The sequence below is a fragment of the Grampus griseus genome (assembly GCF_964374135.1).
Source record: "Grampus griseus genome assembly, chromosome: 16".
Classification (NCBI taxonomy): domain Eukaryota; kingdom Metazoa; phylum Chordata; class Mammalia; order Artiodactyla; family Delphinidae; genus Grampus; species Grampus griseus.
This window is the reverse complement of record NC_139010.1, coordinates 60,555,162-60,583,046: the sequence shown is the minus strand read 5'-3', so window position 1 is coordinate 60,583,046 and position 27,885 is coordinate 60,555,162. Positions and strand designations below refer to the sequence as shown.

At 45.1% G+C, this 27,885-nt stretch overlaps 1 protein-coding gene across 3 annotated transcripts in view; it reads right to left on the bottom strand.

Annotated features, from left to right (window-relative positions):
- The window catches only part of SUFU (SUFU negative regulator of hedgehog signaling), a gene marked incomplete at its 3' end in the record, with an annotated part of 108,759 nt that overhangs the window by 67,025 nt on the left and 13,849 nt on the right, over positions 1 to 27,885 (bottom strand). For all 3 annotated transcript variants that reach the window (XM_082673336.1, XM_082673338.1, XM_082673337.1), the window contains exon 3: positions 8,278 to 8,414. In XM_082673336.1, the coding sequence (XP_082529462.1) occupies positions 8,278 to 8,414 (137 nt within the window). The remainder of the gene's footprint in view (positions 1 to 8,277; positions 8,415 to 27,885) is intronic.

Sequence of the window (27,885 nt, the reverse complement as noted above, 5' to 3'; positions counted from 1 at the left end):
TCAGGCAGCACCCTCCCCCCAATCTCCCTGATTGGGCCTGAATCACAAAGTGAGCCGACTCAGCACATGTCATGAGGTTGCCATTAAACAGCAGCAAGCGAAGGCACTTGAATTTCCACACAGTGTCAGTTACAAGATTGGGGGGCCATGTTTCTCCTGAAACTCAAGTGAAATTGCCTTGGAATTTGTGGTTAAGGCCTACCAATGGCAGAACTGAGAGCAGGCAGCCTCTCCAGCAGAATTCTAAAGCACAGCTCAGAAATCAAGCCCTGCTGAGCTGGGGAATGGTTTATTTCTAATGAAACCCAGAGGGAAGGGGGCAGGGGAACAGTCACTGGCAATCTGAGAAGAAAAAGTGAGCTGATCAATAAAATTAAAAGGGAATGGGTAAGTAAGAGACACTAGCTGCCAAAAAGAAGGAAAGAAGTTGAAGTGTCTACTGGTGAAGTTACTGATGTATTTACTGCAGAACTTACCAAATGGTTCATGACAGTGGCTGGATTTGGTTCTAAATCTATGGAGCAGGTGAAACAATGACAGCTACCCTGTCACATTTTCTTTCCACATGACACTTTTATACCGGCCCAGCATCCTGATCAGTATGCAAGGATCCTCTGACCCCAGGTAACGCTTGGGGCTTCTTGGGTAGGGGAGCAGATACTGTTTTGCCCACCTGGTGGCCATTCCCCTTCTTACTAAGAGAATCCCACTTTTCTTCCTCTGCCTTTCCTTGGCCATGACTTTCAGGGAACAAGGGCCCATCCCCAGCCCTAGGAGGTGGATACTGATCGGTAAGCCAACATGTTTGTCTCACTTTTCTGACAGAACTCTAGCTAATGAGATGCAAGAGGAGATCAATGAGGGCGGTTCTGTGGAGGCTTTGATTGGTCTTGAAAAGACACACAAGACACAGGGAGCTCAGCTCGGTTCTCTGTGATGACCTAGATGGGTGGAATGGGGTGGTGGTGGGAGGGAGGCCCAAGAGGGAGGGGATATATGTACACATATAGCTGATTCACTTCGTTGTACCGCGGAAACTAACACAACATTGTAAAGCAATTATACTCCAGTTAAGGAAAAAAAAAATACTCGGGACAGAAGTGTCTTTTTTGCTATTTGCAGATTCTGTCAGGTGTGATTCTAGGATGCTAGGGATTGCGGCAGCCATCTTTGGAGTAACAAGGAACATGTTTAAAAAGTCAATCCAAAGTGCTGAGGAAGGCAGAGCAGGAAGTTAGAAAGAACTCAGGTCCTTAACAGCACCCCTGAACAGATGACAACCACCCCTGGAACGCCCCACCTCCAGATGGCTTGCTCTGTAAGATAAGTGCCCTTATTGTTAGGCCATTTTAGTTAGGGTGTTCTATTACCTGTAGTCAAAACCATCCCAACAGATACAAGACAGAACAAAAGGTGTCCGCTCCACCTATGCATTCTCTAATGATTTGACTTCCAAGCATAACTGCACATCACAGTTACTGAGGCAGTAGATGCCTTGTGAGAGCAACTGATTTTGCCTACCAAGGGCTATACCTACATGTTTTCTGCCAGTGCTTTCTACCCTTTGCTTTAGAGGACTTCTCTCCCACTCCGTGTAGTTGGAAGTGAGGAGGGAGAAGACCTTAAACATAAATCCTGGTGCTCCATCCGGACTACCACCCCCAACCAGGGGGGTGTCCTACTGATCTAGACAGAACTAATCTGGGTCCTTCCCCAGGACTGACGGAGGAATGTTGGAAGTAAAAAGCCTTCTGCCTGCTGGGACTACAAACTGGGAGAACTGGAAACTCTGGCTGGTGGTGCTCATCTTTCCTGGCACGTGGGAAGAGTCAGTCTACAGTACAAGACCAACACACAAGTCGGAGCCCTGAGGACACTGTTCGAACGTATAGATCAAGCCATGCCTGAAACCCTGGACATCCCAGTAACCTGACCAATAAAGTCTGTTATTATTTCAGGTAGTTTTTGTTGGACTTCTGTCATTTGCTCATGATTAGGAGCATCCCGACTCAAAGAAACACTAACCTGTCTCACCCCCACATCCTGACTCCTTCACCTTCTCTGGATACTCTTCTTTCCCAGGCCTCTCACGTTTCCACTTCCTTTTCTCTACTGCTCAGCTTCCCACCTCTGAGCAAACCAACCAAAAAGTGACTGCCCTCCAGCAGTTCGGGGCTAAGTTACAGAACCTGTCCAAGTCATTCTTCAGAGCAAGCGTCAGAGGCAGCCTCATGCAGCCCCAGGCTGGGCGTGGGAATCACCACTCCCCATCACACCACCCCCCAGAGTCTCGTCGTCTCTTTCCCTTGCCTCCCACTGCCCTGATGCTGTTTCTAAGTCTGGATGGCAAAGCTGTGGATGCTGTTTAGACCTGGAAAAGCAGGTCTAAGCATTCCACTTACTAGATACTGCTCAGCATGTTCTCACATGCAAATGGGCGGGGTACTCCATGTAAGTCACTGAGTTTAAGGTGGACAGCCCAGGTGAGGCAAGACCACCACACAGAACTATGCTGCTAGGTATACACGTGTAGGTCTATCTATCTATACATCAAACATAAAATACATGTTCTGTATAATAACATATGTGTAACCCTTGTAGAGTGTAACCAGTTGGGACAGAGCAATGCCTACAAGGGAGGTTCTCTGCAGCATCAGGAGAGTGTGCTCTGCTCCGAGAAAACTGGAAAGGCCTAGATCCAGTCTTACGAAAGAGTTACAAAAAGGGGCAATCATTCACACTATAAAAAGATTCTTCACCTTATAAAAAAGGATTTACTTACAAGGTCCCACTAAACTGCATGGGCTCTATTGCGTATAGAATAGGATTTCATTTGTATAAGACTTTACCAGCACTGCCAACTACATAAATCAAGGAGCCACAGTTGAACTGAATTTGCTTTTTGCGTTTACACTGTGATATACAAAATGAGGTAATTTTACCTCATTTGTGTCACTATTATTAATTTTCTGTGTGAAAGAAAGATAATGGCACCAAATATTATCATATCACCTGAGGCAGGCATCTGATACAGGGACAAGCAATGCATCTCCTTCCTATCAGCGTTTCCTGTAAAATGGGGTCTTTACTAATACTGCAAAAAAAGACCAAGGTACCCATCTTCTCTATTCACATAAGGTTTTTGAAGACTGAATAATAATAATAATTGTGGGTGATACTTATATATCAATAGTACTTACTATGTATCAGGCACTGTTCTAAGTGCTTTGCAGGTATTAACTCATTTCATCATCTCAAGAACTTCATGTATAGTTACTATTATTATCTCTGCTTTATAGTTGAACAAATAAGTTATGATGCCCAAGGTCAGGAGGCAGTAACTGGCAGAGCTGAGGTAAAAATGCAGGCAGTCTGGGCCTAGGGGCCATGCTCTTAACCATGATACTATTCTGTCCTCCTTGATCTAGCAGTAACGTGCAAGATGGCGAAGAGTGCCAGGGAGAGAAGTGGAAATGGGGGCTACGCAGCCTAGCTACCTACCTAACTTACCAACGAGCTCAGGGACATTGGGCTGAGGACCTGTACTATGCAGTGAAACAGGAAAGGCGGAAGGAAGGGAGGCAGGGAGGGAGGGAAGGGAAGAGAGAAAGAGAGAAGGGAAGAAAAGGTAAGAAGGTGATTGAGAGGAGGCACAAGGGAGGTTTCTGGAGAACTAGCCTGTTTCTTGATCTGGGTGCTGGTTACATGGGGTGTGTTTAGTTTGTTAACTCTCAGCAAGCTGTACTTTTTATATGCATATTTTCATGAACAAGAGTTAAAAGATGAAAGTATGGGTTTAAGAGAATTTGGGTAATATTACGAATGGCTTTAGCCCTCCTCTATGTATTTTCCAAATGTTCCAGAATGCCCGAGCAAGGCATGCTGGAGCTCAGAGGCTATGTGCACAGGTGCAATCACCCATGTGGATGATTCTCAAACCTCATGGTCCAGCCTGAGACATGTAGCAGCCCAAATATCAGCTGGGCCACCAGCAACGTGGTGTCATGGTTAAGAGAGCGGCGTTAAGAACTACAACGGCTGTCCTTTGCACTTACTAGCTGTGTGATTTTGAACAAGCTACTTCCCCTCTCTGCCTGTCTTCCTTTCTGCAACTGTAGAGCTGATATAACAGCGCCTAACTCACAGGGCTTTACTGCACATTGAACGAGCACTTACAACCGTACCTGGCACATAGAACACACCACTAAATTTTAGCTCTTGTCCTCACTATTCAGGCTCATAGCCATGGTCTTCTCTCTTACATCAGTTGCCATATACTTTTCTTCATCATTTTCCCATTATTTAAATAATTACTACTCCCTGCCATGTTTCAAAAAGAATTTAAGGAAGATTTGTTTTAGTTACTATTCAAGTAGTACAATCATATTATGAAAATCTGGAAAACAGAAAATCAGGTATTATACTTTTGGGAGTGTAGTCATCCTGCGGCTGCTGTGAAACGCCTGAAGTGATCTACAGGCACAAACTATAGCTGTTACATTACAGACACCATAAAAGGGCCTGTCGCAGCAGACAGGACTATGGAGCCACACCAGGCAACATACACTCAAGAAACAGCCACAACTTTTTATTCTCAAAATTTTCAGTCCCATAGAAAAGTTAGAAGGATAGTACAATATACCCTTCACCTCCATACATCCTTCACCTAGATTCACCCTTTAACATTTTGCCACATTTGCTTTCTCCTCTGTCTCCCCCCAACACACTTTTTTTTGCCAAGTCATTCGAAAGTTAAGTTGCAGATATCATGTCATTTTATTCATAAATACTTCAGCTTTTATCTCCTAGGAACAAAGACACTATCCTTTATAACCATAATACCATATCACACCCAAGGAATTTCACAGTTACACAGTACTGTTATCTAATACACAGTCTATATTTTTTCTAATTGCCCTAAAAATAACCTTTTTTTTCCAATTCAGGGTCCAATCAAGGATCATACATACATTTAAACTGTCATGTTTTCTTTGATCTAGGACAGCTCCAGCACCTTGCCATGTTTTCTTTTAGAGCATTGACATTTTTGAAGAGTCCAGGCAGCTGTCTTGTAAAATATCCCACAATCTGGATTTACCTGACTATATGCTCAGGATTCAATTCAGGTGAAACATTTTTGGAAAAGTGCTACATGGGGACTTCCCTGGTGGCGCAGTAGTTAAGAATCGCCTGCCAATGCAGGGGACAGGGGCTCAGTCCTTGGTCCGGGAAGATCCGACATGACGCAAGCAACTAAACCCGTGCACCACAACTATTGAGCCTGCACTCTAGAGCTTGTGAGCCACAACTACTGAGCACACGTGCCACAACTACTGAAACCCGTGCACCTAGAGCCCGTGCTCGGCAACAAGAGAAGCCACCACAATGAGAAGCCCACGCACTCCAACAAAGAGTAGCCCCCGCTCGCTGCAACTAGAAAAAAGCCCACGTGCAGCAACGAACACCCAATGCAGCCAAAAATAAATTAAATAAATAAATAAATAAAGTGTTACATGGTTGGTGCTTTATATTTCACAGTGTAACATGTAAGGAGGTACATAGTAGTCATTTGTTCCATTTTTGTGTTGCTACATTTGATCATTTGGTTAAGCTGATGCCCACCCAAACTTTTCCATTGTAAAGGTATTCTTTTTCTCTTCGTAGCACATAAGTAATCTGTGGAGAGATTCTTTGAGTCCTTGTGACTATGTTATACGCCAACAATCTTTCTTATCTGATAGTTTTGACATCTGTTGATAATGTACCTGAATCAATGATCACATTAGTGTTGCAGAACAGTCACTGTGATGTTTACTGTGTGGCTGAAATGAACCCTTGCAAATCAAATCCCGCTTTTCTCCCCACTTGCGTTATTATTTCAGAACTATAACATCAGAACTATTTCAGAGGTTCATCTGCTTGACTCCACCTGACAGTGATTCATAACACCTGTTCTACATTTCTCTGATCTTGATCCACATGAGCAGGTACATTAAGTGCAAACAAACATATAAATGTACTGGCTTAAGCACTGGGCAGGAAGCTACCTGTCTATACAAGCAAGAGGTTGCCTAGTCTTTAGAGCCCCATTTCCTATAGTAGATCAAATTCCATGTCAAGAAATGTCTATTTTCCAGGAGCTGAAATAGGTCAGTTGGGAGAGCATTAGACTGAAGAAAGGTCTGTTTTCTCAAAGACAGTTCTATATCGGCATCAGTTACAGGCATCAAAGAAGGGAGAGAAGGGGACACAGTGGGTTCAGGCAGTAGACTCCTGGCACAATCTTAAAACATTAAAAGATTGTGCAGGGGACTTCCCTGGTGGTTCAGTGGTAAAGAACCCGCCTTCCAATGCAGGGGACGCAGGTTCAATCCCTGGTCAGGGAACTAAGATCCCACGTGCCACGGGACAACTAAGCCCATGCATGTGCCACAACTACTGAGCTTGTGTGCCTCAACTAGAGCCCACTTGCCGCAAACTACAGAGCCCATGTGCCCTGGAGCCCACGTGCCCTGGAGCCTGCGTGCCACAACTAGTGAAGAGAAAACCCGCACGCCACAACTAGAGAGAAGCCCGCGTGCCACAACGAAGAGCCTGTATGCCGCAAAGAAAGATGCCCCATGCCACAACTAAGACCCGATGCAGCCAAAAATAAATAATAAATAAATCTTAAAAAAAAAAGATTGTGCAGACCTAGACGCTAGGATAGTACCAAATCACATGAGCCAGCTGCTTCAAGCAGCCTGCTTCCCCCGCCCCTGTGAATGATACTTCTTCCCATCAACAGTCCTTTAGAGTCCAAACAACATCCCCAGACCAGCTGCATTAGAATCCCCTGGGAAGCTGGTTAAGAAACAGATGCCCCAGTCCCACCTCTGACCGACTGAATCAGAGCCCTCTGGGAGCGTTTGGGACTCAGTGTGTTGAGATCCCAGAGGATCTCATGAGCAGCCAGGTTTGGGAACCCTTGCTTACAGAAGACCCACTGTAGCCTTCAAAAGGGTACTATCCCATAGGCTACACAATGATAGATGGTAGTTAAGGATCAGTCCCATTACATGATGGCCAACCAGCCAACAACTGACCCCCAGGGGTCTGAAACGAGGACAGAGGGTTTCAACCTACATGGTCAATTGCACCCCCAATTTATAGCCTACTCAAGGCTGAAAAAAAAGTCACTATACTCAGAGAAGTTGCCAGATCTATGGTTCTCCAAATTTAGTCTCTACCAGAGCATCTGGGAACATCACCCACCAAAGATTCTAAGTCAGAGATCTCCTCTGGGGCCCAGGAATGTGTGCTTGCAACAAGCTCTCCAGCTGATTCTGATGCAGGGGTCCAAGGACCATACTTTGAGAGCCCCTGGCCTAGATGCTAGTCTGCTCCTATCTATGACAGTCAAAGAGCAAGAGTTGGATAAAATTGTGTTGGCTTTCATTTGAAAACTACTTACCAAACCAAAGACACAAAATATAAAGTCATATGGGAAATGTTTCTGAGCAATTAATTAACCACACAGAAACATTCAGATGATATGAAACCCTCCATAAAAGGTACTGAATTCCACTCCGACATTTCATTCCACTTGAGGACTAGAGGCAGGCTGAGTCAAGAGCATGCGACCAAGGCTCCCAGCACAAAAGTCCCCACTTCCGGTTCCATATTAGCAGTCTCCAGAAGGGCACCAGGGGCACAGGACCATCCCCTGGAGGGCACTTGAATCATGTGAATCAAACAGTATTTCTGACTGTCAAGGTCCTGCCTGATTCCAACTTCCCGTTCACACTGTGAGCGAGCAAGTTCAAGGTAATTCGTTCTCTCTCTGCCCTATCCTCTACTGTGAACACTAGACTTAGCCAAGATTAACATGTGTGCTCGTGCCCCAGAAATGGAGGTGGCTAGGCCACTGGCATCAGGGAGGAAAGAGTGTGCTAATTGTGGGAAAAGGGGGAGACAGAGGAAGTGCTGGTCAGCTCCATGCTGAGCTGGCCTTTGGCTCGCTGGGAATCAGAAGTATGGCTGGCAGACTGCAACCAAGGCTCAGGGTGTCAGGGACTCCCGCTGCAGGAGGTCATATGACATATCCTTCCCTCCCATGGCCCAGGCAGCTTTCCACCCAGGAAACGCCAGGAAACAAGCCACCCTTATGGTACAAATGCGGTATAGCACTCCCAGGAAAGGTCCTTCCACGGACATCAAAATATACCTTCAGGTTCCCAACCCAAGCAGGCTCATGGTGAAAGGACAAGCACACCAGCCAGCTCCTGGGGCTCTTACCTGACTGGAACACATATCTGGCCAAGCCTTGCATTAGTTCTGCTGGCCATGTTGGGGGCGCAGACTCCCCTGTTTCTCTCTTCAGACGAAATGTCAACTCAAAGCCAAAACCACTAGGTCCATCTGCTCCTGTGAATCTGGAAGGAATAAAAAGCAAATGTTTTTTGTTTAACTACCTTAGGGAAAACACTGTTTCGTTGTCTAATTAAAGTTCTTTCCCTTTTTGGGTAGGCTCGACATCCAAACCCCCTAGTCGGAAGAATCTTGAGCCTTGAGGGGAGGAAGGACCTCGATAGCCAATACGGAACAAGAACTCTAGCCTTGCCCTCCTGCCAGCTACAGCACATGTGTATGACCTCAGCCCCGCCAATCAAATTCCCCTGCTGGTACTCTGAATTACGAGTTCCAGGTTTTGTGGCTCTGGAACATTCCTTTCTGTATGATTGAGTTAAAACCCTACAAAGGGAGATGGGTCACTAGGGCAAAGGGAAGATTTCCATTACTGAAAATAACCCTTACACTCTTTATTCCTTCAAGGTATTAATAAGCACCTACTTACTTTGCTAAGGATATATGTCGTACTGTATGCCCTATGAGGATGAGACCCTTTCTCCACTCCCACCTCCACCCTGCCCCACAAGGGGACAATCCTTGGGCTAAACTGGCTGGCCTCCAAACTCAGCATTTGAGGATGGGTCCCAAAGCAGATTCCAAATATCCAAATACTGGGCGGGCCCATGATCTTCCTGAAAGCCAGCACCCCACATGCACTCATCAATCAGCACATGCTCTTCCTGAAACCTGGCACCCTGTGTGTACTCTTCAATCACTGGAACCTTGAGGAAGCAGAGTTTGCCCTCCCTTCCCATCCCCAAGTGGCCCAGAATGATGGTGGCCACAAACATCATAGGGAGATGAGGCAGGGGGAGCAGTGCCTGCCTCGCTGTCTGCTAGGAAACGCCCAGGAGGCTGAGTGTCCACAGGAGTCCCTGAAATGGACTTCTGCCAGAGAGGGAACTGATGTGGACGAGAGAGCAACGCTGGTTGGTGGTGGCGCCTCCTGGGGTGAGGGAAGCATTCAGGGAGGGGCTCCTGAGAGTTACAGGAGGCTTGCCAGCATGGGAAGGGCTAAAAGTTAAACTATGTTCATGATATAATTTTCAGTAATAATATCTTGTACAAACATGAGCCACAATGATTATACACATTTAAACTCCTCAGCATACAAATACAAGCCATAAAATAAGATGACAGCCAACACCTCCTTGTGCGCCAAGCTACCGGAACAGGCGGTCAGAGGGGAGAATGCTGAAGGGGCAGTGATGCAGTCAGTGCCCAACCCTGGGATTCCACGTGGCATCTTTCCTCCATCATCACCATCATCGTCCCCAAGGGGCCGGGCCGGGAGACTGGGCAGAAAGAGGTGCTAACGTCTCAGAAGCTCTGACATCAGGGCTAGCCCTGCTTGTGTACCCAGGAGTTAGTCCAGCCCTCCTGCACTTGCTGCAGTGAGGAGCTCACCTCTGATAAGCTAAGTCCTCTAAAGGACTGAAAAGGAGCCTTAGAATCACTATTTTCTCTGAGTATCTATAATTGTGGGAGGCACACTCCCTTTTGGGGGTACACTCCTAGAATTTTGGAGACTGGGCTAGAAGATGCTTGGCAGGATGCAGTGTAAGCTATTTTCCTTCCTTGCTGAATTGCCTTGTGTGGGGGCAATTCTATGCAGAAAGGCTGAGGGAATAGCTAAGCAAGCTGAGGCTGTAAGAGCTGCCTCCCAAGGGCTATAGGCTCGCGAGGGGTATGAAAACCTGGGGTAATGCAAGACTGACTTGGAGTTAAAACCCTACAAAGGGAGATGGGTCACTAGGGCAAAGGGAAGATTTCAAGCAGCCGCCAATTAGAGGCAGCTTTGTAAAATGTATTAGACCATTACTCCCAGGGCTTTCATCTCAGGCCAAGAAAAATACATGATTTCTAACCGCAAAAACTTGAGAAACAGACTAAAAGAAACATGCTCCTCAGACTGTGCGATGGGGTGAACCCTCAGATGCAGAGAGAGTAGCCACATGCATCCAAGCAGCGAGGGCTGTGCACACACGCACACGCGTGCATGGGTGTGCATGCACGCACACGCATTTCTACACCATCTGCCTCCACACGGGGTGCTTTCTGGGCCAGCTCTGCGGTGGGCAGGCCGGCCCTCACTCAGCTGGCTGAGACGGACAGGTCTGGCCAGATGGTCTCCACCTGCGTTTGATTACCACCCACCAGGCTGGCTGGATGCAACCTCTAAACTCTGAAACATGAGTTTGGAATGGCCCAGCCTCAGGATAAACACACAACCTGGAGCCTGTCAGAAGGCCTCTTCTTCAAAGCAGATTGCTCAGGCAATAGCCCAGTGACAAGGTCATTCAGTCTTTAAGGTCCCCTGGAGAGGCCTGGCCTGGTCTGCATTCCCTCAGGTGAGGGCTTCTCCAGCCAAAGCAGATTTATCTGACCAGACGATGAAGCCCCTCCTGGAGAGCGGCTGTCTCGTGCATCCTCCAAGAAAGGAAAGCATGAGAGGAAATCGGCACGTGCTGCAGAAGGTGGGATCTGGGTCAGAGCAAAGAATCTTTCTAACGCCGAAGGCTGCTAAAATACTGGCTGGTGGGAAAGGGGCCCAGTGGAATTTCTTCCTACAGAGATTCTTAAAGGAATATACTACAGATCCCCCCCAGTCTGGCAGGGAGGGGTTCTAACTGTCTTGTTGCAGAAGGATGGATGAGACGGCCTCTCAAGATTGTTTCCAGCTCAAGAACTTCTGATCCTGCTCACTGAGGTGCTCAAGGGAGAAGCTGGCTTTGTCCCAGCAGTTTAGTGAGCCTAGGCAATGGCTGTGCCAGCCTCAAGAGTAACATTAAACCTGCCAACAGGAAAAACATGTGCCTTGAATCCTGACATAGTTGTGCAACCACTGGAACCTGCCCAAAGGTCTCCCCCAAAGCACCTGATTAAGAAGGTACCAATCAGACAAACAGGAACCTGGGAGAGACTTTCTAGAGTGTGGGTAAGCAGAAAAAGCTGACCTAAAAGTTGGCATCTCATGCTCAACACCATTAATTATTAGGAAAATTCAAATCAAAACTACAATGAGGTGCCACTTCATACCCTCTAGGATGGCCAAAATAAAAGACAGACAGTAACAAGTGTTGACGAGGATGTAGAGAAACTGGAACACTCACACTTTGCTGGTGGGAAGTAAAATGGCAGAGCTGCTTTGGAAAACAGTCTGGCAGTTCTTCAGAAAGTTAAATACACCATATGACACAGCTGTTCCTCTCCTAGGTATATACCCAAGAAAACCAAAAACATTTTTCACACAAAAACTTGTACACTAATGTTCACAGTAGCATTATTCATAATAACCAAAAAGTGGAAGTAACCAAAATGTCATCAACATATAAACGGATAACCAAAACATAGTATATCCATACAATGGAACATTATTTGGCAATAAAAAGGAATGCTGTACTGATTATTTGCTATAACATGGGTGACCCCTGGAAACATTATGCTAAGTGAATGAAGCCAGATACAAAAGACCACATATTGTATAATTCCATTTATATGAAATGTCCAGAATAGACAACTCCACAGAGACAGAAAGACTAGTGGTTGCCAGGGGTTGGAGAAGGAGAGAATGGGGAATGACTCCTAATGGGTATAGAGATTCTTTTTGGAGTGATGGAAATGTTCTGGAATTAAATAATTGTGATGATTGCACAACCTTGTGAATATACTAAAAAGCACTGAATTGTACACTTTAAAAGGGTGAATCTCATGGTATGTGAATTATATCAAAAAAAAAAAGCTGGCATCTCAGATACACCTAAATGCTAGGGGAAGCAGGGCCAACCATGTCAAGTATGCCAGGCCTTTACCTGGCTCTATCTACTAATAACCACTACAATTAACTGAATACCTACTAAGTTTGAGGCCTTGTACTAAGCACTTTTCTGATGCCATATTATTTAATTCTCCAACAACCCTGTGACTCAGCCATTGTTATCCTCACTTAACTAACATATGAGAAAAAGACACTTGAGAGAGTTTAAGTAATGTTCTGTAAGTCATCCAGTAAGCAAGTGGTGGACTTCAGACTTGAGGTCTGCCTGACTCCAAAGCCCATCTTCTTATTGCTGTGTGACCTCAGGCAAAATATTTAACCTCTCCATGCCTCAGTTTTCTCATCTATAAAATGGGGATAATAACAGTAACTATTTCAGAGTTGTTGTGAGGATTAAATATTCAGAAACCACCTGGAACACTATAAGCATTATATCACACTAAGTGAAAGAAGGCAGTTACAAAAGACCATATGTTGTATGAATCCATGTATGTGATATGATAAATAATATAATTTGTAATATATTATATATTTATATTACATAAAATGTCAAGCATAGGCAAATCTATAGGAACAGAAAGTAGATCAGTGACTGCCTCAGGCTGAGGACTAAGGACAAATGCAGAGTCACTGCTAATGGGTGTGGGGTTTCTTTTGAGGGTGATAAAAAAAGTTCTAAAATTAGTTTATGGTGATGGTTACACAACTCTTGAATATACTAAAAACCACTAAACCACTAAACCGTATACTAAAAACCACTAACCGCACACTGCATGGTATGTGAATTTTATCTCAATAAAGCTGTTTTTAAAACCTGAAGGGAAAAAAACCCAAAGAACTAATAGTAAAAAAAATTCACAAACTATAGCTATAGATATATTCCCCTTAAGCATACAACAAGATGGTCAATCTCACTCATTTGCAACTCAAAAGCAAATTAAAAAAACAATGATACCATTATCACTTCTCAGATTGGCAAAAATTTTAAAGTATGACATTACAATCTATTGATGAGGCTATGAAAAAGGTATTTTCATATGTTGCTGGTGGGGATACAAATTAGTACAACCTCTTTGGAGGGGAAGTTAGCAACACCTAACAAAATTACATATTGTTTACCTTTTTTTTTTGGACATGCTGCACAGCTTGCAGGATCTCAGTTCCCTGACCAGGGATTGAACCTGGGCCACAGCAGTGAAAGCCCAGAATCCTAACCACTAGACCACCAGGGAACTCCCATCATACCGTCTACCTTCTGACCCAGCGATCCCACTCTAAGAATTTGTGATCCCCAAATATTGGAAGCAACTAAATGCCCATTCATAGGAGAGTGGTCCGAAGAGTACTATGCAGATATAAGAAAGAATGAGGAAGAGCTCTACAAACTGATATGGAAACTGTTAAGTAAAAACAACAAACGAGTACTATAGCATGCCACCTTTTGAGGAACAGAAAAGGGAAGACAGGAAAATGTACATGTATCTGCTCATTTCTGCAAAAAGCAACACAGGAAGGATAAATCAGAAGTAAGATTGGTTATCTACAGGCAATAGCAATAGGAGGGAATCAGGTGGAAAGTACTGCGTGGTGTGGGATGTATGAGTGTATGACATTTCTCTGAATATACATTTTTTTGGATCAATGATAATGCTTTCACATACTCAAAATAAACAAGGATGGAGGAAAATGCTAAATGTAATACAAACATAAATTAGTGAACTGAACTGTACTTCAATGAACAATATAACCACACTGAAGAGGGGAAAAAAAGAAGCCACCCAAGTACCTTACGTACACAGTATGTTGACCATATGTCATCAGGCTAAAGCCAAAAAGTACAGTAAAATACTGAACCCTGGTTAGTAGGTTTACTTTTTGCAGTGTTATGAGTTGGTAATTCTGAAGCTACCTTCTGTGTAAATGTACTGTGGATAATGAGAGCCAGGTTTCTCTCATTGTCAGAAATGTTAAAAACTGGTAAACATTTCAAAGTTAGAAATACATAAAAAAGGATGGACAGAATGAGCCTCATAGGTATAATTTTGGAATTAAAGGTATCAATATGGTATTTAAGAGAGGAATAGATATAGAAATAGATAAAGATGTGGGTGTGGGTGTGATATATGTGTGTGTATTTCCTAGCTCTCTCCACTAAGTGACACCCCAAAAGCAATGATAACTCCTAGCACTCAGATTTTGGTGCCTAAATACCATCTGCCATTAAAAGAAAAGAGCTCACTGGAGAAATGGCTGAATCTAGGGTTGGGAAAGCACAAAATGAGCCTGGAACTTTTCATTGTGCCAGAAGGTAAGTAAGTACTTGAAGAATGATGGGAACACGTCAAAAGTAGAGAGAAGCCAAACTGAAGGGCTCCCACTGGCCAAATCTAGGACAATTTGAGCATCGAAACAAATGGTATTAACAAATTATAACCTATTAAAGTAAAAATCCATGACTCCACACTGATTGCAATGGACCTAGTAACATTGGCTCTATAGATTTTGGACTTACCAGCCTCCATAATTACATGAGCCAATTCCTTATTTTATGTATATATGAGGGGTAGCAGCTTTTCCCTCTTGTGTTTGGAAAAAGCCTTTTCTATAAATATATTCTGTGGTATTTATAAAACATTTAGAAACAATCTAAATATTCTACAAGTAGAGGTATTATCAGTTCTGGTGCATTGTGTGGTGGGACATTACATGGTCATTAAAAATGAGACTTTTTTTTTTAACAAGTTTATTTTCCTTTTCTTTTTTTTTTATATTTTATTTATTTATTTTTGGCTGTGTTGGGTCTTCGTTTCTGTGCAAGGGCTTTCTCTAGTTGCAGCAAGCAGGGGCCACTCTTCATCGTGATGCGCGGGCCTCTCACTGTCGCAGCCTCTCTTGTTGTGGAGCACAAGCTCCAGACGTGCAGGCTCAGTAGTGTGGCTCAAGGACCTAGCTGTTCCGTGGCATGCGGGACCTTCCCAGACCAGGGCTCGAACCCGTGTCCTCTGCGTTGGCAGGCAGATTCTCAACCACTGCGCCACCAGGGAAGCCCAAAATGAGACTTCTTGAAAGCAGGAGGACTAATCCCTGAGTTTTGAGAGGCAAAGAGTTTTCCGCCTCTAACTGGTGAGGAGGAACAGGAAGTATAAGTCAGAACCCCACTCTATATCCTCTATTGTTTGCTGTTCACCTACTTCTAACTATAAGATAAAAATATAAATAACTTTTTTAAATGATCATGAAATTGGAACCTTTGTGCATTACTTGTGGGAATATAAAATGGTGCGGCCACTGTGGAAAACAGTATAGCGGTTTCTCAAAAAAATAAAATAAACATAGATTAAAGATTAAACACAGACTTATCAGATGATTTAGCATTTCCACTTCTGGGTATATAACCGAAAGAAATGAGAGCAGGTACTTGAACAGAGTTTGTACACCCATGTTCACAGCAGCTTTATTCAATAAAATGAATATAACCCAAATGTGAAAATAACCCAAATGTCCATCAACGAATGAATGGATTTTTAAAAATGTGCTATATACATACAATGGAAAATTATTTAGCCTTAAAAAGGAAGGAAATTCTGACACATGCTACAACATGAATGAGCCTTGAAGACATTATGCTAAGTGAAGTAAGCTAGTCACAAAAGAACAAACATTATATGATTCCACTCACATGAGGTCCCTAGAGTAGTCAAATTCAGAGAGGCAGAAAACAGAATGGTGGTTGCCAGGGGTTATGGGAAGAGGTGAATGGGATGTTATTGTTTAATGGGTATAGAGTTTCAGTTTGAGAAGTTGAAAAAGTTCTGGAGATGGCTGGTGGTAATAATAATTCCACTAAATACATCAAAAATGATTAAAATGATAAATTTCATGTTATATATATTTTACTAGAAACAAATGGTTTTAAAAAAGCATGAAACAAAACTTACTATAATGTGTGATCCAAAATATTTGACACACACAATGTAAAAATATACGAGAAAAAGGAAGAAAATACAATAAAATTATTGAATATTATAGTGGCTATCACAATACAATTTTTCTTTTTCAAACTTCTTTGTATTTTCGAAGTTTTTTACCATTTATACCCTCCAGTCTAGACTGTAAACCCCACAAGGGCAGGACTGTGTCTTGTTCACTACTGTATCTGCCCATCTAGCCTGCCAGGCTTCTCACAGAACCTGTTGGCTAAGTGTCCATACTGGACACTCATGGTATGACAGGAGAGTCCTGTGGTCAGTGCCCACTTTTTCTAGGGGTGGCCTGGATACTTCTGAAGCAAGAAACGCTGGGCCAGCTAAGAATGCCACTGACCTTGTGAAGGTAGTACCTCTGAAGTCAGGTCTACAGACTGTGGCTCAGTCTCAAGCTCAGTGCTGGTGTCAGAAGAAAAGGAAGAGGGGACCATTTTCCTCTGGAGACATATGGCACAGGAGGACAGCCCAGTCCAATTCCAGAATCAAGACTGATGTCACTTCATTCCCTACAAAAGCTCCTGTTGGGCTTCCCTGGTGGCGCAGCGGTTGAGAGTCTGCCTGCCGATGTAGGGGACACGGGTTTGTGCCCCGGTCCGGGAGGATCCCACATACCGCAGAGCGGCTGGGCCCGTGAGCCATGGCCGCTGAGCCTGCGCGTCCGGAGCCTGTGCTCTGCAACAGGAGAGTCCACAGCAGTGAGAGGCCCGCGTACCGCCAAAAAAAAAAAAAAAAAAAAAAAAGCTCATGTTGTCCTTCCTCCCCTACCCACTGGTTCCAGGCTGGCTGGAGAACTGGGTAAAAACAGGTCTTTATCCTGGGGCTGGTCTTCCCTTCCAACCAGCCCTCCTCCTTGGGATCAGGCTTTGTTCCCTGCTTTACTGAGTTTGATATTCTCTCCCAGAAGAATGGAGCCTCTAGGTCCCATCCCAGGGGAACAGACAGAAAAGCTTTTCCTTTGGTGTCCTCCCTCCAAGTGCAAACACACATCCCCAGCTGGACCCAGCGATTACAGAAAGAACTGAAACGAAGACCTCCAGTAGCTCTGGGGCTCGGCACAGGAGGCTGCCTATCTCTTCTCCACAAGCTCTCTGCCTTCCAGGGCAACACCAAGCAAGTGCAAGGACCATATATCCAAACTCCAGCACATGCTTGGAGCACCAGCTGCCTTTACTATTTGCACCAAGTTTCTTGAGAAGGTCAGTCTGCTCCAAGGCCCTCAGTGCTGGCCCAAGCCCCATGACGCCCTGGGATTGGCCACTACTCTGCCCCTTACACCCATGCAGAGAATAAAGAGCTGCCTGGCAAACAGAGGGCATCACTGGAAACCACTTCACTAGGGAAAACAGACTGTGAGCATTTCCCCATGCATGGCCTCTATCTGTCCCCTAGGGGACTTTCTAGGTGAAGAAAGAGGGACAAAAGCCCGAGCCCTGCTTTCTCCAGGGCTCAGCTCCTGCCACCTCCTTACCACACATAGTTTCCCCAGGTAACCTCATAAAATGGTTTCCAGCACCAGGTCTGTGTTGAGGATTCCCAAATCTATCCCCAAGCAAAGGACCAAACCCAGACACCGCAAACTCAGTACATACAAATCTGAACTCAGTATCTCCCCAAACGTGATCCTTCTCCATCTTTCTCTAACTGAAGACGAGTACTACCATGGTAGCCTGTATAATGGCTCCCCAGATATACACATTCTAATCTGTGGAACCTGTGTATGTTACCTTCCATGGCAAAAGGGACTTTGCAGATGTGATTAAGGATCTTGAGATGCTAGATGATAATCTGGGTGAGCTCAAGGTAACCATACGAGTCCTTAGAAGTGGAAGGGAGAGGCAGAAGAGTAGGTCAAAGAGATGTGACATGAGGACTTGGCCTGCATTGCCAGTTTTGAAACTGGAAGACGGGGCATGAGCCAAGGAAGGCACGTAGCCCCTAAAAGCTGGTAAAGGAAACGGAATATAGCCCAACTGACACCTTGATTTTAGCCCAGTGAGACCCATGTCAGACATCTGACCTCCAGAACTGTAAGATAATCAATGTGGTAATTTGTTATGGCAGCAATAGGAAACTAGTACAGCCACTAAGCCAGAATCCCAGGAGTCATGCTCCAGCCCTCCCTGTCCTCCTGTGCAGCCAGGCTGGCAGTCACTGAGGTCTGTTGACACTTCCTCCTCCCTCCTCAGCAGCTCTCAAATCTGTTCTCTTCTCTCCATCCTCACTGCCACACCATGGGTTGGCCTTTTTTTTCCCCTAAGGTAGAGTCGATGTACAGTATTATGTAAGTTTCAGGTGTACAACATAGTGATTTACAATTTCTAAAGGTTATATTTCATCTAAAGTTATTATAATATGTTGGTTATACTCCCTTCATCCTACACTTGGATGGCCAACACTGCTCTTCCTCACTGATCTCCTGCCTCCTGCCCTATTCAGTTCTTCACTCTGATGTTCTCAAAATGGGATATGATGTACCTCTCCCCTGCTAAAAAATCCTCCAATGCCCACCCCCACTCCAAACCTTCAGGGTAAAGTGCAGACTTCTCAACAAGACCACCGGGAACTGGGTCGCCCTCACCTCCTCGGCCTCACAATGAATGAATGACTGGCAGATCCCTGACACACTAATGACTTCCTCACCTCTGAGACTCTGCACAGGTTGTCCCCTTTTTCTCTGCCCTCTGCTCATCTTCAGGAAAGCTCAGGTGTTACCTTCTCTGAGCTGGGTACCTGTGCTGAGTATCTTCGGTTTGCTCTTCTAGGTCCATCCCCACCGTGGCAGACAGATCCTGAGGTGGCCCCCACGACCTCTGCCTCCTGTGTTCATGCCTTTGTGGAATCCCCCCTCCATTTTTTTTTTCAAGTATTTATTTATTTATTTCGCTGCACCGGTCTTAGTCGCAGCACGCGGGATCTTCGTTGCAGCGTGCGGGATCTTTAATTGCAGCATGTGGGATCTAGTTCCCTGACCAGGGATCGAACCCGGGCCCTCTGCATTGGGAGTGTGGGGTCTTAACTGCTGGACCACCAGGGGAATCCCGGAATCCCCCCTCCTTGAATGCGGGTAGGACCTGGGACTTGCTTTTAACCAACAGAACATGGCTAGGTGATAGAATATCACTCTCATGATTATGTTACATTATGTAAGACCATGTCTTGCTAGCAGTTGCTATCACCATTGCTGGCTCTGAAGAACTTTCCAGGACTCTTGCAAGGAAAGAAATTCTGCCAATAACCTGAGGGAGTTTGGAAGTACTAGATACTTCCCCAATGGAGCCTCAGATGAGAATGCAGGCCAGCTGACACTGATTGCAGCCTTGTGAGACCCTAAGCAGAACACTCAGCTCAGCTACACCTGGACCCCTGACCCAGAGGAGATGTGAGATTATGTGTGCTATTTTGAGCTACTAAATTGGTGGTAATTTGTATTGCGGCAATAGAAAACCAACACACCCACCTTGCTCTCTGCCCTTTAAGGCTGACCTCTGTGGGGCTTCTGAGCCTTCTGGCTTCCACTTGGGTTCAGCCAGTGGAAGCCCTAAAGGAAATCAGAGGGAGGAAGGAGAGAGAGATCAGGGCTCCCTCCCTTTGAGACTACCTGAGGCTGGCCATGCTCCTCGACTGAAGGTTAGGGCTAAAGGTCACTCTGAGGAGGGACACTCTACACAACTCTTTCCTTCTAGGTTCTCAAATCTCACTCCCTCCTCTGGTCCCGTCAGTGCTAGGAGAGCAGCAGCCAAGCCAACCGCTAGCCCTGCATTAGTGCACTATCCTCTATGGTGCCCTTCCCTTATAAACAAACCCTCCCCCAGTCATCCTACTTTGAAGGTACCAAACTCTTTCTTGTTGGGTCCCTGACCAATATAGGGCACCTACCACTCTTCCTTACTCCTGTGCAAACCACCATCACAGGACCCTCCTTGCTGTACTGTAACTGCCTTCCTAGCTCTCCCATTAGGACTGGATTTGCCCCTTTTTGCACCACCAGTGACTGGCAAAGAAGTGCTCAGTGAAGGCTTGCTGAACAAGGGAACAGAGTGAGACTAAAATATTTACTAACTAGACTAAATCTGAGAAAAGAGGCAAAGTTTTACAAGATTTAGAATACTGGGCAAGGGATAAGGCGGCAAATGCCAGCCCAAGGTTATGAGCTGAAGGGCTTAGGCAGAGTGGTGAGCCGGCCCAGCAGTGCAGGGAAGCTGGGAAGTGAGGAAGGGAGACACAAGAGATTCTTAGTCTTGGGCTCTTGGGCTCTTTGAACCCTCTGGAGGTCCCAGGGTGGACTTAGGGAAGAAATTGCATAAAATTGTACTACCCTAGGGTCCTAATAAGATGCTAGAGAAGAGTCCAGTGACATAGGCAAGCATACGGGCAGTGGAGGTCACCTGAGCTGACACAAAGCCCAGCTCCACCACTTGCTAGCTGACCCTTGGGCAAGTTAATTTCCATGTGCCCTGGAGTCTCCTCACCTATTAAACTGGGAGAAGAATATTTGCTTCATAGGGCAGTTGGGAGGCTTTTAATGGATGGCACAGTGTCCAGCACCAGCAAGTACACAAACAGAGAGGCCAGTATTCATCCTTCCCTTGCTTAGTGCTCAGTAGAAGCAGTCCTGCTCATCATTTCTCCCTGAGAACAACAGCAGATGCCTCTAGCTTCCCTACCCTCTAGACTCTGCAGCTTAATCAGCTCCGTCCTTCAAGAGCTGCCTGGATCTTCCAGCTTTGCCCAAGTTCCTGACCTTGGATCCCTCAAACCAGGCCCAAGATTCTTCCTGACTGCTTCCATGCTTTGAGTGAAGCCATTACAACAGAATTCAGTAAACAATTACAAAATAAACATTTGCAAAGATTATGTTTTTATTTTGAACAATTCACAATTACTGATACTTCATGAGCTGTTTTCGAATGGTGTTTGGCGACTACACAAGTACTATTCGAGGTAATAAAACTTTGTAAAATTCTTTTCCGGTATGTTTATATGGTAATATTCTGATAGTTAAGATTTTTAAAACACTTCCAGCTATATTATATTAATTTTGCACAATCTTAAAGGAAGGGAAAAAAAGAAAGAAAGAGAAAAACCGTATCAGTTGAGACTCTGCACCCTCACACTGAGCTGGGATTCTCATGAGTCTACAATGCGGGGCAGGCACCTTTGAGTTTTAACTCTGAGTAGCAGATACTCTTTCTACTACAACCAGACTCGTGGAATGCATTTGCCTACTCATGTAGATGTTTCCTGAGATCCCTTGCTGGGAGCCAAGTACCATGTTCCCACAGCATTCCTCAAGTTTAAAAACAGTAGCTCCCAGGACTGATTTAGCTGAGAACCCAGCTAAACAAACTACCTGGCTCCCAACACTTAGGGTGGCTTAACTCTATCCTGGGCTTTCAGTGAGCAAAGAGCTTCCCAGACTGAGAACTGAATCTAAGAAAAGCACCAAGCTAAGAGCAGCAGACGCTTTCTCTGCAGAATGGTGAAAGCTGATCACCCCACCCTACCGGAGACCGACTGTACCTTCTTTCCTCTACTCCCATCCACCACCAAAGAACACAATGGTCAGTCCCCAGAGGGATTCCAAGCCCGCCCCGTGCTCTATAGGAATTCTGGGCCAAGGAAGAGCCTGGTGCTTGAGTTCCTTGGCATCACTATGACAGCCCCCACTCTTGGCTTTGGGCTAAAGCAGCATCTATACAAAGATCTTTTTTTAAAAAAAAAAAAAAAGACAGGCTAGGCCAATGGCGGCAAGATCACAGTCTGATTTGGGAAGCGAGGTGCTGTCTGCACACAGGTGTACAGCCTGGGGGCTTCTTACAGACCCAAGAGCCAGGGCATTCTGTCCAAGGACTTTCTGTCCACCCACTAGCCTCCAGGACTCTGGGAAGTCGGCCACCCCAGATCGAGACACCTGAAAGAGGGTAATGGGAAGAAACAAATCTTTTTCAGCATCTCAGTTCCCCAAGAGCAAGGATTGTACTTATTGTGTTCTGTACATGGGCACATCATGTCACAGCTAAGCAAATGCTAAATGATAATAATATTCCCATTTCTGTCCAAAGAGATAATTAGGCTGAGACGTTCAATGACAAACAAGATAAGACAGTATTAAAAAGCAATGAGCTTTCCTCTTAGTCACTGCCAAAGTTAGACTCAAATATCTTAATGGTATTTCCTTTGAGCCACTTTGCTGTTTTCTTTTTAGGGAAATAAAACCATCACTCAACTCTGTTCTCTTGCCTTCACACCAGTGCTGAGTTCCCAAATTACCAGAAAAGTTTCCTAAAACCCCACTCCTGCCCCCATAATATCATCCCTTTGCTTCCCTCATCAGTCAACAGATAACAGATAATTTGTTGAATGTCACGTTCTTTGTATTGTCCTCAAACTCTCCAACCTCGTCTTGCTCCGCTGTCCTCTTCTTACCAAGCCCCAAGCATATTGGCCTTCTTTCTGTTCCTTGAACACCTCAAGGTCCTTCCTACCTCAGGGCCTCTGAACTAACAATTTTCACTGCCTACAATCTTCACACGGTTGGGTGACCAGAGCATTGTACAACTCCAGGGAGCACAAATTGCACTGAATAATATGAACGGTGCCCCTAGAGTTGCAAGACATGACAGCCCTGGCTGCCACTTTGTCACTGAAGTCTCAGTTCAAATGTGTCTTCAAGGAAAAGCCGTCACTGATTACCTGCTAAACGCAACCTCTCCACCCACCTCAACCCCTACTTCTCCCTGGGTATCTGCAGCACATCCTCCCTGCTTTATTTTCAACACGGCACCTGCGCTATCTAAAACTGTACTTATTTTTACATGTTCTTCCTATTAAAATGTAAAATCCATGAAAACGGAAATCTTGCCTGTCTTGCTCCCATGACAGCCCCAGCATTTAAAAGGTAATGTGCACTAAACACACTTCAGGAAATCAATTAAGGGATTACCATATACCAAGCACCATGCTAGGTGCTGGGGGTTCTCCCCCACCCCGATAAAGCAAGCTTCCGACCTTTTTAACAAAATCACACACCTCCTCCCAGAGAAAGGCTCTGACTCCTATGAAAATGCCCATGGAGTATCAACCCTATTACAAGTACATGGGTCCAAACTGAAGAAATCCCCGAGTGAGCTAAACGCTCAGACTTGGTGCTGGACCAGAGGAATTCTTTGCCTCTGCTGTGAGAATGCTTTCCCAGCAGCCAGAGAAATCCCAAAGCAAGGTTTTTTTTAGTTTTTCATTTATTCATTCCTTCAACAAACATTTGTTGATGCACCGGGGAAACAATGCATAAAGCTGGTATACATCCTTTCCCTAAGGGAGCTTACATTCTAGTGGGAAGGAGGGCAGACAGACAACAAACAAGCCAACTAAGTAAAATAAGGTAAATGGTCATAAGTGCTTTAAAGAAAAATTAAGCAGGTGATACTGCTTCATGGAGGGGGGTTCAGGGTTCCCATTCTAAATAAGGAGATCGGGTAAGGTCTCACTAAAAGGTGATATTTGAGGAAAGACCTAAGGAGGTGAGGGAGTAAGGCATGAAGCTATCTGAGAATAGAGCTTTCTAGACATGGGGAGAGCAGGTGCAAAGGCCCTGAGGCAGGAGACTGCCTGGCACTTTGGAGGAACAGCAGCAGACTAGAGTGGGTGGAGCACAGTGAGGAAGGAGAGCAGCAGGGGATGAGGTGGATAAAAGAATCTTGGCAGCAATGGCCTTTGGCTATTACTAAAGTGAGACTGGAGGCCACTGGATGGCAGAGGAGGGACATGGTGTGGACACTGCCCCCAGCCACAGAGCTGGCATAGAACTAAGGGATCCACATTAGCAATGCTCCTGTAAAGCTCGAACCCCAAAGGCTCCCTGCTCATCTACTGCCTTCCTTCTGGGCCTTTTCTCTGTGCAAAACCCCTGGCTACGGGAATGAAAAATTGCCAGACTGGCTCCAGGAGGGCGGGAATCCAGCACGTCTGCAATCCGATATATTGAAAAAGCTAGAACGGGAAGAAGAAGGGGTTAGGGCAAGCCATGGTGTTGTCTGTCAGATTTCACTGTTTTGTCCTCTAACCAATCAAGCTTTTCAGAAGCATTTAGGAGTCAGATCCATCACAGGCAGAAAGTGCAGCCAGCCAGCTTGATCCCCTGGGACCGGCAGCCTGGGCCAGGCCCCATTCTCTAGTAGTTACCCCTCCCCACAGGCATGGCTCCTGAGCTCCTAACCTCATGCTGAAAGGCCTGAGATCAGAGTAAGGGAAACTGCTGGTCAGAGGCAAGGCTCCAAGCACGTCCAGGCATCACATGGAGGTCAGCACTTGAGAAACAAAAACATCTTGACTGGCCTCATTATGGCAAAGCTGGTTCTATGACGGGGACTCAAGAGGCCTGAGTGACACGGGAGGGAGTAGGAAGGTAAAGGACCTCTGAAGGCCACCAGCTTACACTAACCTGCTAGTTAAGGGCCTGGAGTCCAGTGAACCACATCCCTCTGAGCAGCTGCTATGAACCCATGTTCTCACTTACAAATGAGGAAACGGCCCAACCCCAAACATAGGCCTGGCCTCATTTCTGAGCCTCAGGACTCCTGCTCGCAAAGAGCCCCACACTAGGCCTCAAGGGACAGACCGCAGAAAAGGAGGCAGGGAGGTTCCGCGTGACACCTAAGGTTCTGAGGCGGTAACCAGCCCACCTCTCTGCACTGTTTCCCTGCTCAAGGACACTTCAGCCAAAAGACTGGAGGCCCCATGAAGACCAGACCAGACCAGGAGTATGCTTTTCATTACTACGTACCTCATACCCAGAACTACCCCAATAACAACTAACCCTGTAATGAGTGAACGGCTGACCCTCCAAATGAAGAAGACAGGCCAGTGATTAATGCTGGATGGGAACCAAGTGTACCCACCCATCACCTGGTAGACCCAGTGCCAGGAAAGGACAGCAGGCCATCCTTTCTCCTAGATCCACTGATCAGATCCTGCTGCAAACAGACAGTATTATTATATTATTGATTCCTATGTATGGCAGAAAGCCTCAAAAGTCCTAAATGGTAGCTCATTTATTTCAGGCAATTACCTGAGAAGGATCTTACCTGTCTCTTGGCAATTGTGCTTATACTTGTGAACCTTCTGTATAACTTGGGTACCAGGAACCTGGGGCACTCTGTAAGCCCAGTCTCAGTCTTCTGTATCCACACACCCAAGAAAGGGAGAGACAAGGAGGCTTGCGGTATTAATTTCCAGGTGACAGTGATCACCAAATCTAATCACTGATCAAGTTTCTAAGGGGCAAACAACAAGAGGAACAGCACACACTCTCAGGACTACCACCACCATGCACGGTGATTTGCATTAAAAGGATGGAGGTATTAACTGAGAGGTGGGTGGCCAGCACAGTTGGTACATATACTACCTCAACCGCTCTTCACTTCCGTGAGAAGTCAAGCAGCAAGAGAAACGGATGTAGTTAATGCAACATGACAATGGGTAGGAGCCATCATCCCAAGCAAAAGTGCTGTTTTCAGAATTTGGAAATCCTAGCAGCCGTGGGCCAGATGAACTTAGAAAATAGCATGAGCCAAGTACTAGGGAAGCCTTGGAAGATGTTAGTCTCAAACTGAGAAACTCACGTAAGACAGAAGCCCTGCATACACTGGGCACAGCATCGCTCACAATGAACTGTTTACAGAAATCATCATAAGGACAGACGTAGGATCGCAAACAAAAGGTGATAGGATTATGGATGATTTTTTTTCTTCCTTCTCTAATTTCCAACATTTTTGGTAAAATGGTTCAACTGTCTGTCTTTGTAAATGAAAAAACACAAATTTATAACTAAAAAGTGACAACAATAATGGATGGAACAGGAAAAGTACAGGCCAGCAAAGTTTTGGACTTTAAAGAGTCTTCTTGATGCTGGTTCAGCTAAAACAGAGTTTGAGGTCTGGCTGGGGCCTTAAGGAGCCTGATGTACTCATTTCTCATCTAAGACAAGATTAAGCTTGCCAGGGTCTGCTGTTGGACAAGCTTGCACACCAGTCTTTGTAGTGTCTGTACTGGAGGGCATATCAATCTTGAACCTTGGGATTGAAGTTGTAGGCTACCAGCCTACCCAGTACCAGCTACAGACTTTATGAAAGACACCACCACTAGGGAAAAGAAGGTACAGAACACACGGGCCAACCCCAGTTAAAACCCACCGAGATGGAGGGATTCAGATGTGGACTCAGTACCTACTCAGGGGAACTAACTCATTTAATGGCTTGAGAAGTGACCAAAAGGAAAATATGCCAGAAAACACTGTCTGAACCCATGATGTAAGAAAAAGGGGTTTTGTGTTCGGGGGGGTAGAATGGGGAGGGGGAGGAGGCGAAGAACAAAAACAAAGATATATCACTGGAGAAGACATACAGATGTCAGATAAGCATATGAAAAGATGCTCAACATCATGTGTCACTGGGGAATTGCAAATTGATATAACAATGAGATATCACTCCACCCGTTAGAATGGCTAAAATCCAAAAAACTGACAATACCAAATGCTGGTGAGGACACAGAATAAGAGAAATTCTTATTCATTGCTGATGGGAATGCAAAATGGTGCAGCCACTTTGGAAGACAGTTTGGTAGTTTCTTACAAAGCTAAACATAGTCTTACCATGTGATCCAGCAATTTTACCCAAATGAGTTGAAAACTTATGTCCACAGAAAACCCACATATGAATGTTTATGGCAGCTTTATTCAAGATCGCCAAAAACTGGAAGCAATCAAGATATCCTTCAATAAGTGAATGGATAAACTATGGTATATACACACAATGGAATACTGTTCAGTGATAAAAGGAATAAGCTATCAAGCCACAAAAAGACATAGAGGAACCTTAAATGCATATTGCTTAGTGAAAGAAGTCAACCTGAAAAGGCTATATACTGTATGATTCCAACTACATGACATTTCAGAAAAGGCAAAACTAAAGAGACAGTAAAACAATCAGTGGTTGCCAGGGGTCTGGGAGGAGGGAAGAAAGAATAAAAAGCACAGGGCATTTTTAGGGCAGTGAAACTATTCTGTATGATACTCTAATGGTGGATACAGGACATGTATTTGTCAAAACACACAGAACTATGTAACAAAAAGAGTGAACCATAGGGCTTCCCTGGTGGCGCAGTGGTTGAGAGTCCGCCTGCCGATGCAGGGGACACGGGTTCATGCCCCGGTCTGGGAAGATCCCACATGCTGCAGAGCGGCTGGGCCCGTGAGCCATGGCCGCTGATCCTGCGCGTCCGGAGCCCATGCTCCGCGACGGGAGAGGCCACAACAGTGAGAGGCCCGCATACCGCAAAAAAAAAAAAAAAAGAGTGAACCATAATGTAAACTAGAAGGCAATAGCTAGTAATAATGTACCATACTGGATCATCAATTGTAACTAATATACCACTAATGCAAGGGAATTAGTAACAAGGGAAACTATAAGCAGAGGAGAGAAAGGGTATATGAGAACTCTTTGGGCTGTCTGTTCAATTTTCTATAAACTTAAAACTGCTCTAAAATATAAAGCCTATTAGTTTTAAAAAACCATTACAGTAAGTCCCCTACATACGAACCTTCAAGTTGTGAACTTTCTAAGATGCGAACGTGTGTTTGCATGTCTGATCACGTAAGTTAGTTCACGTGTCTGGTGTTATCTGTAAAAGTTTGGTACCTAGGCTAACTTTGTTGGACTTAAAAACAAATTGGAC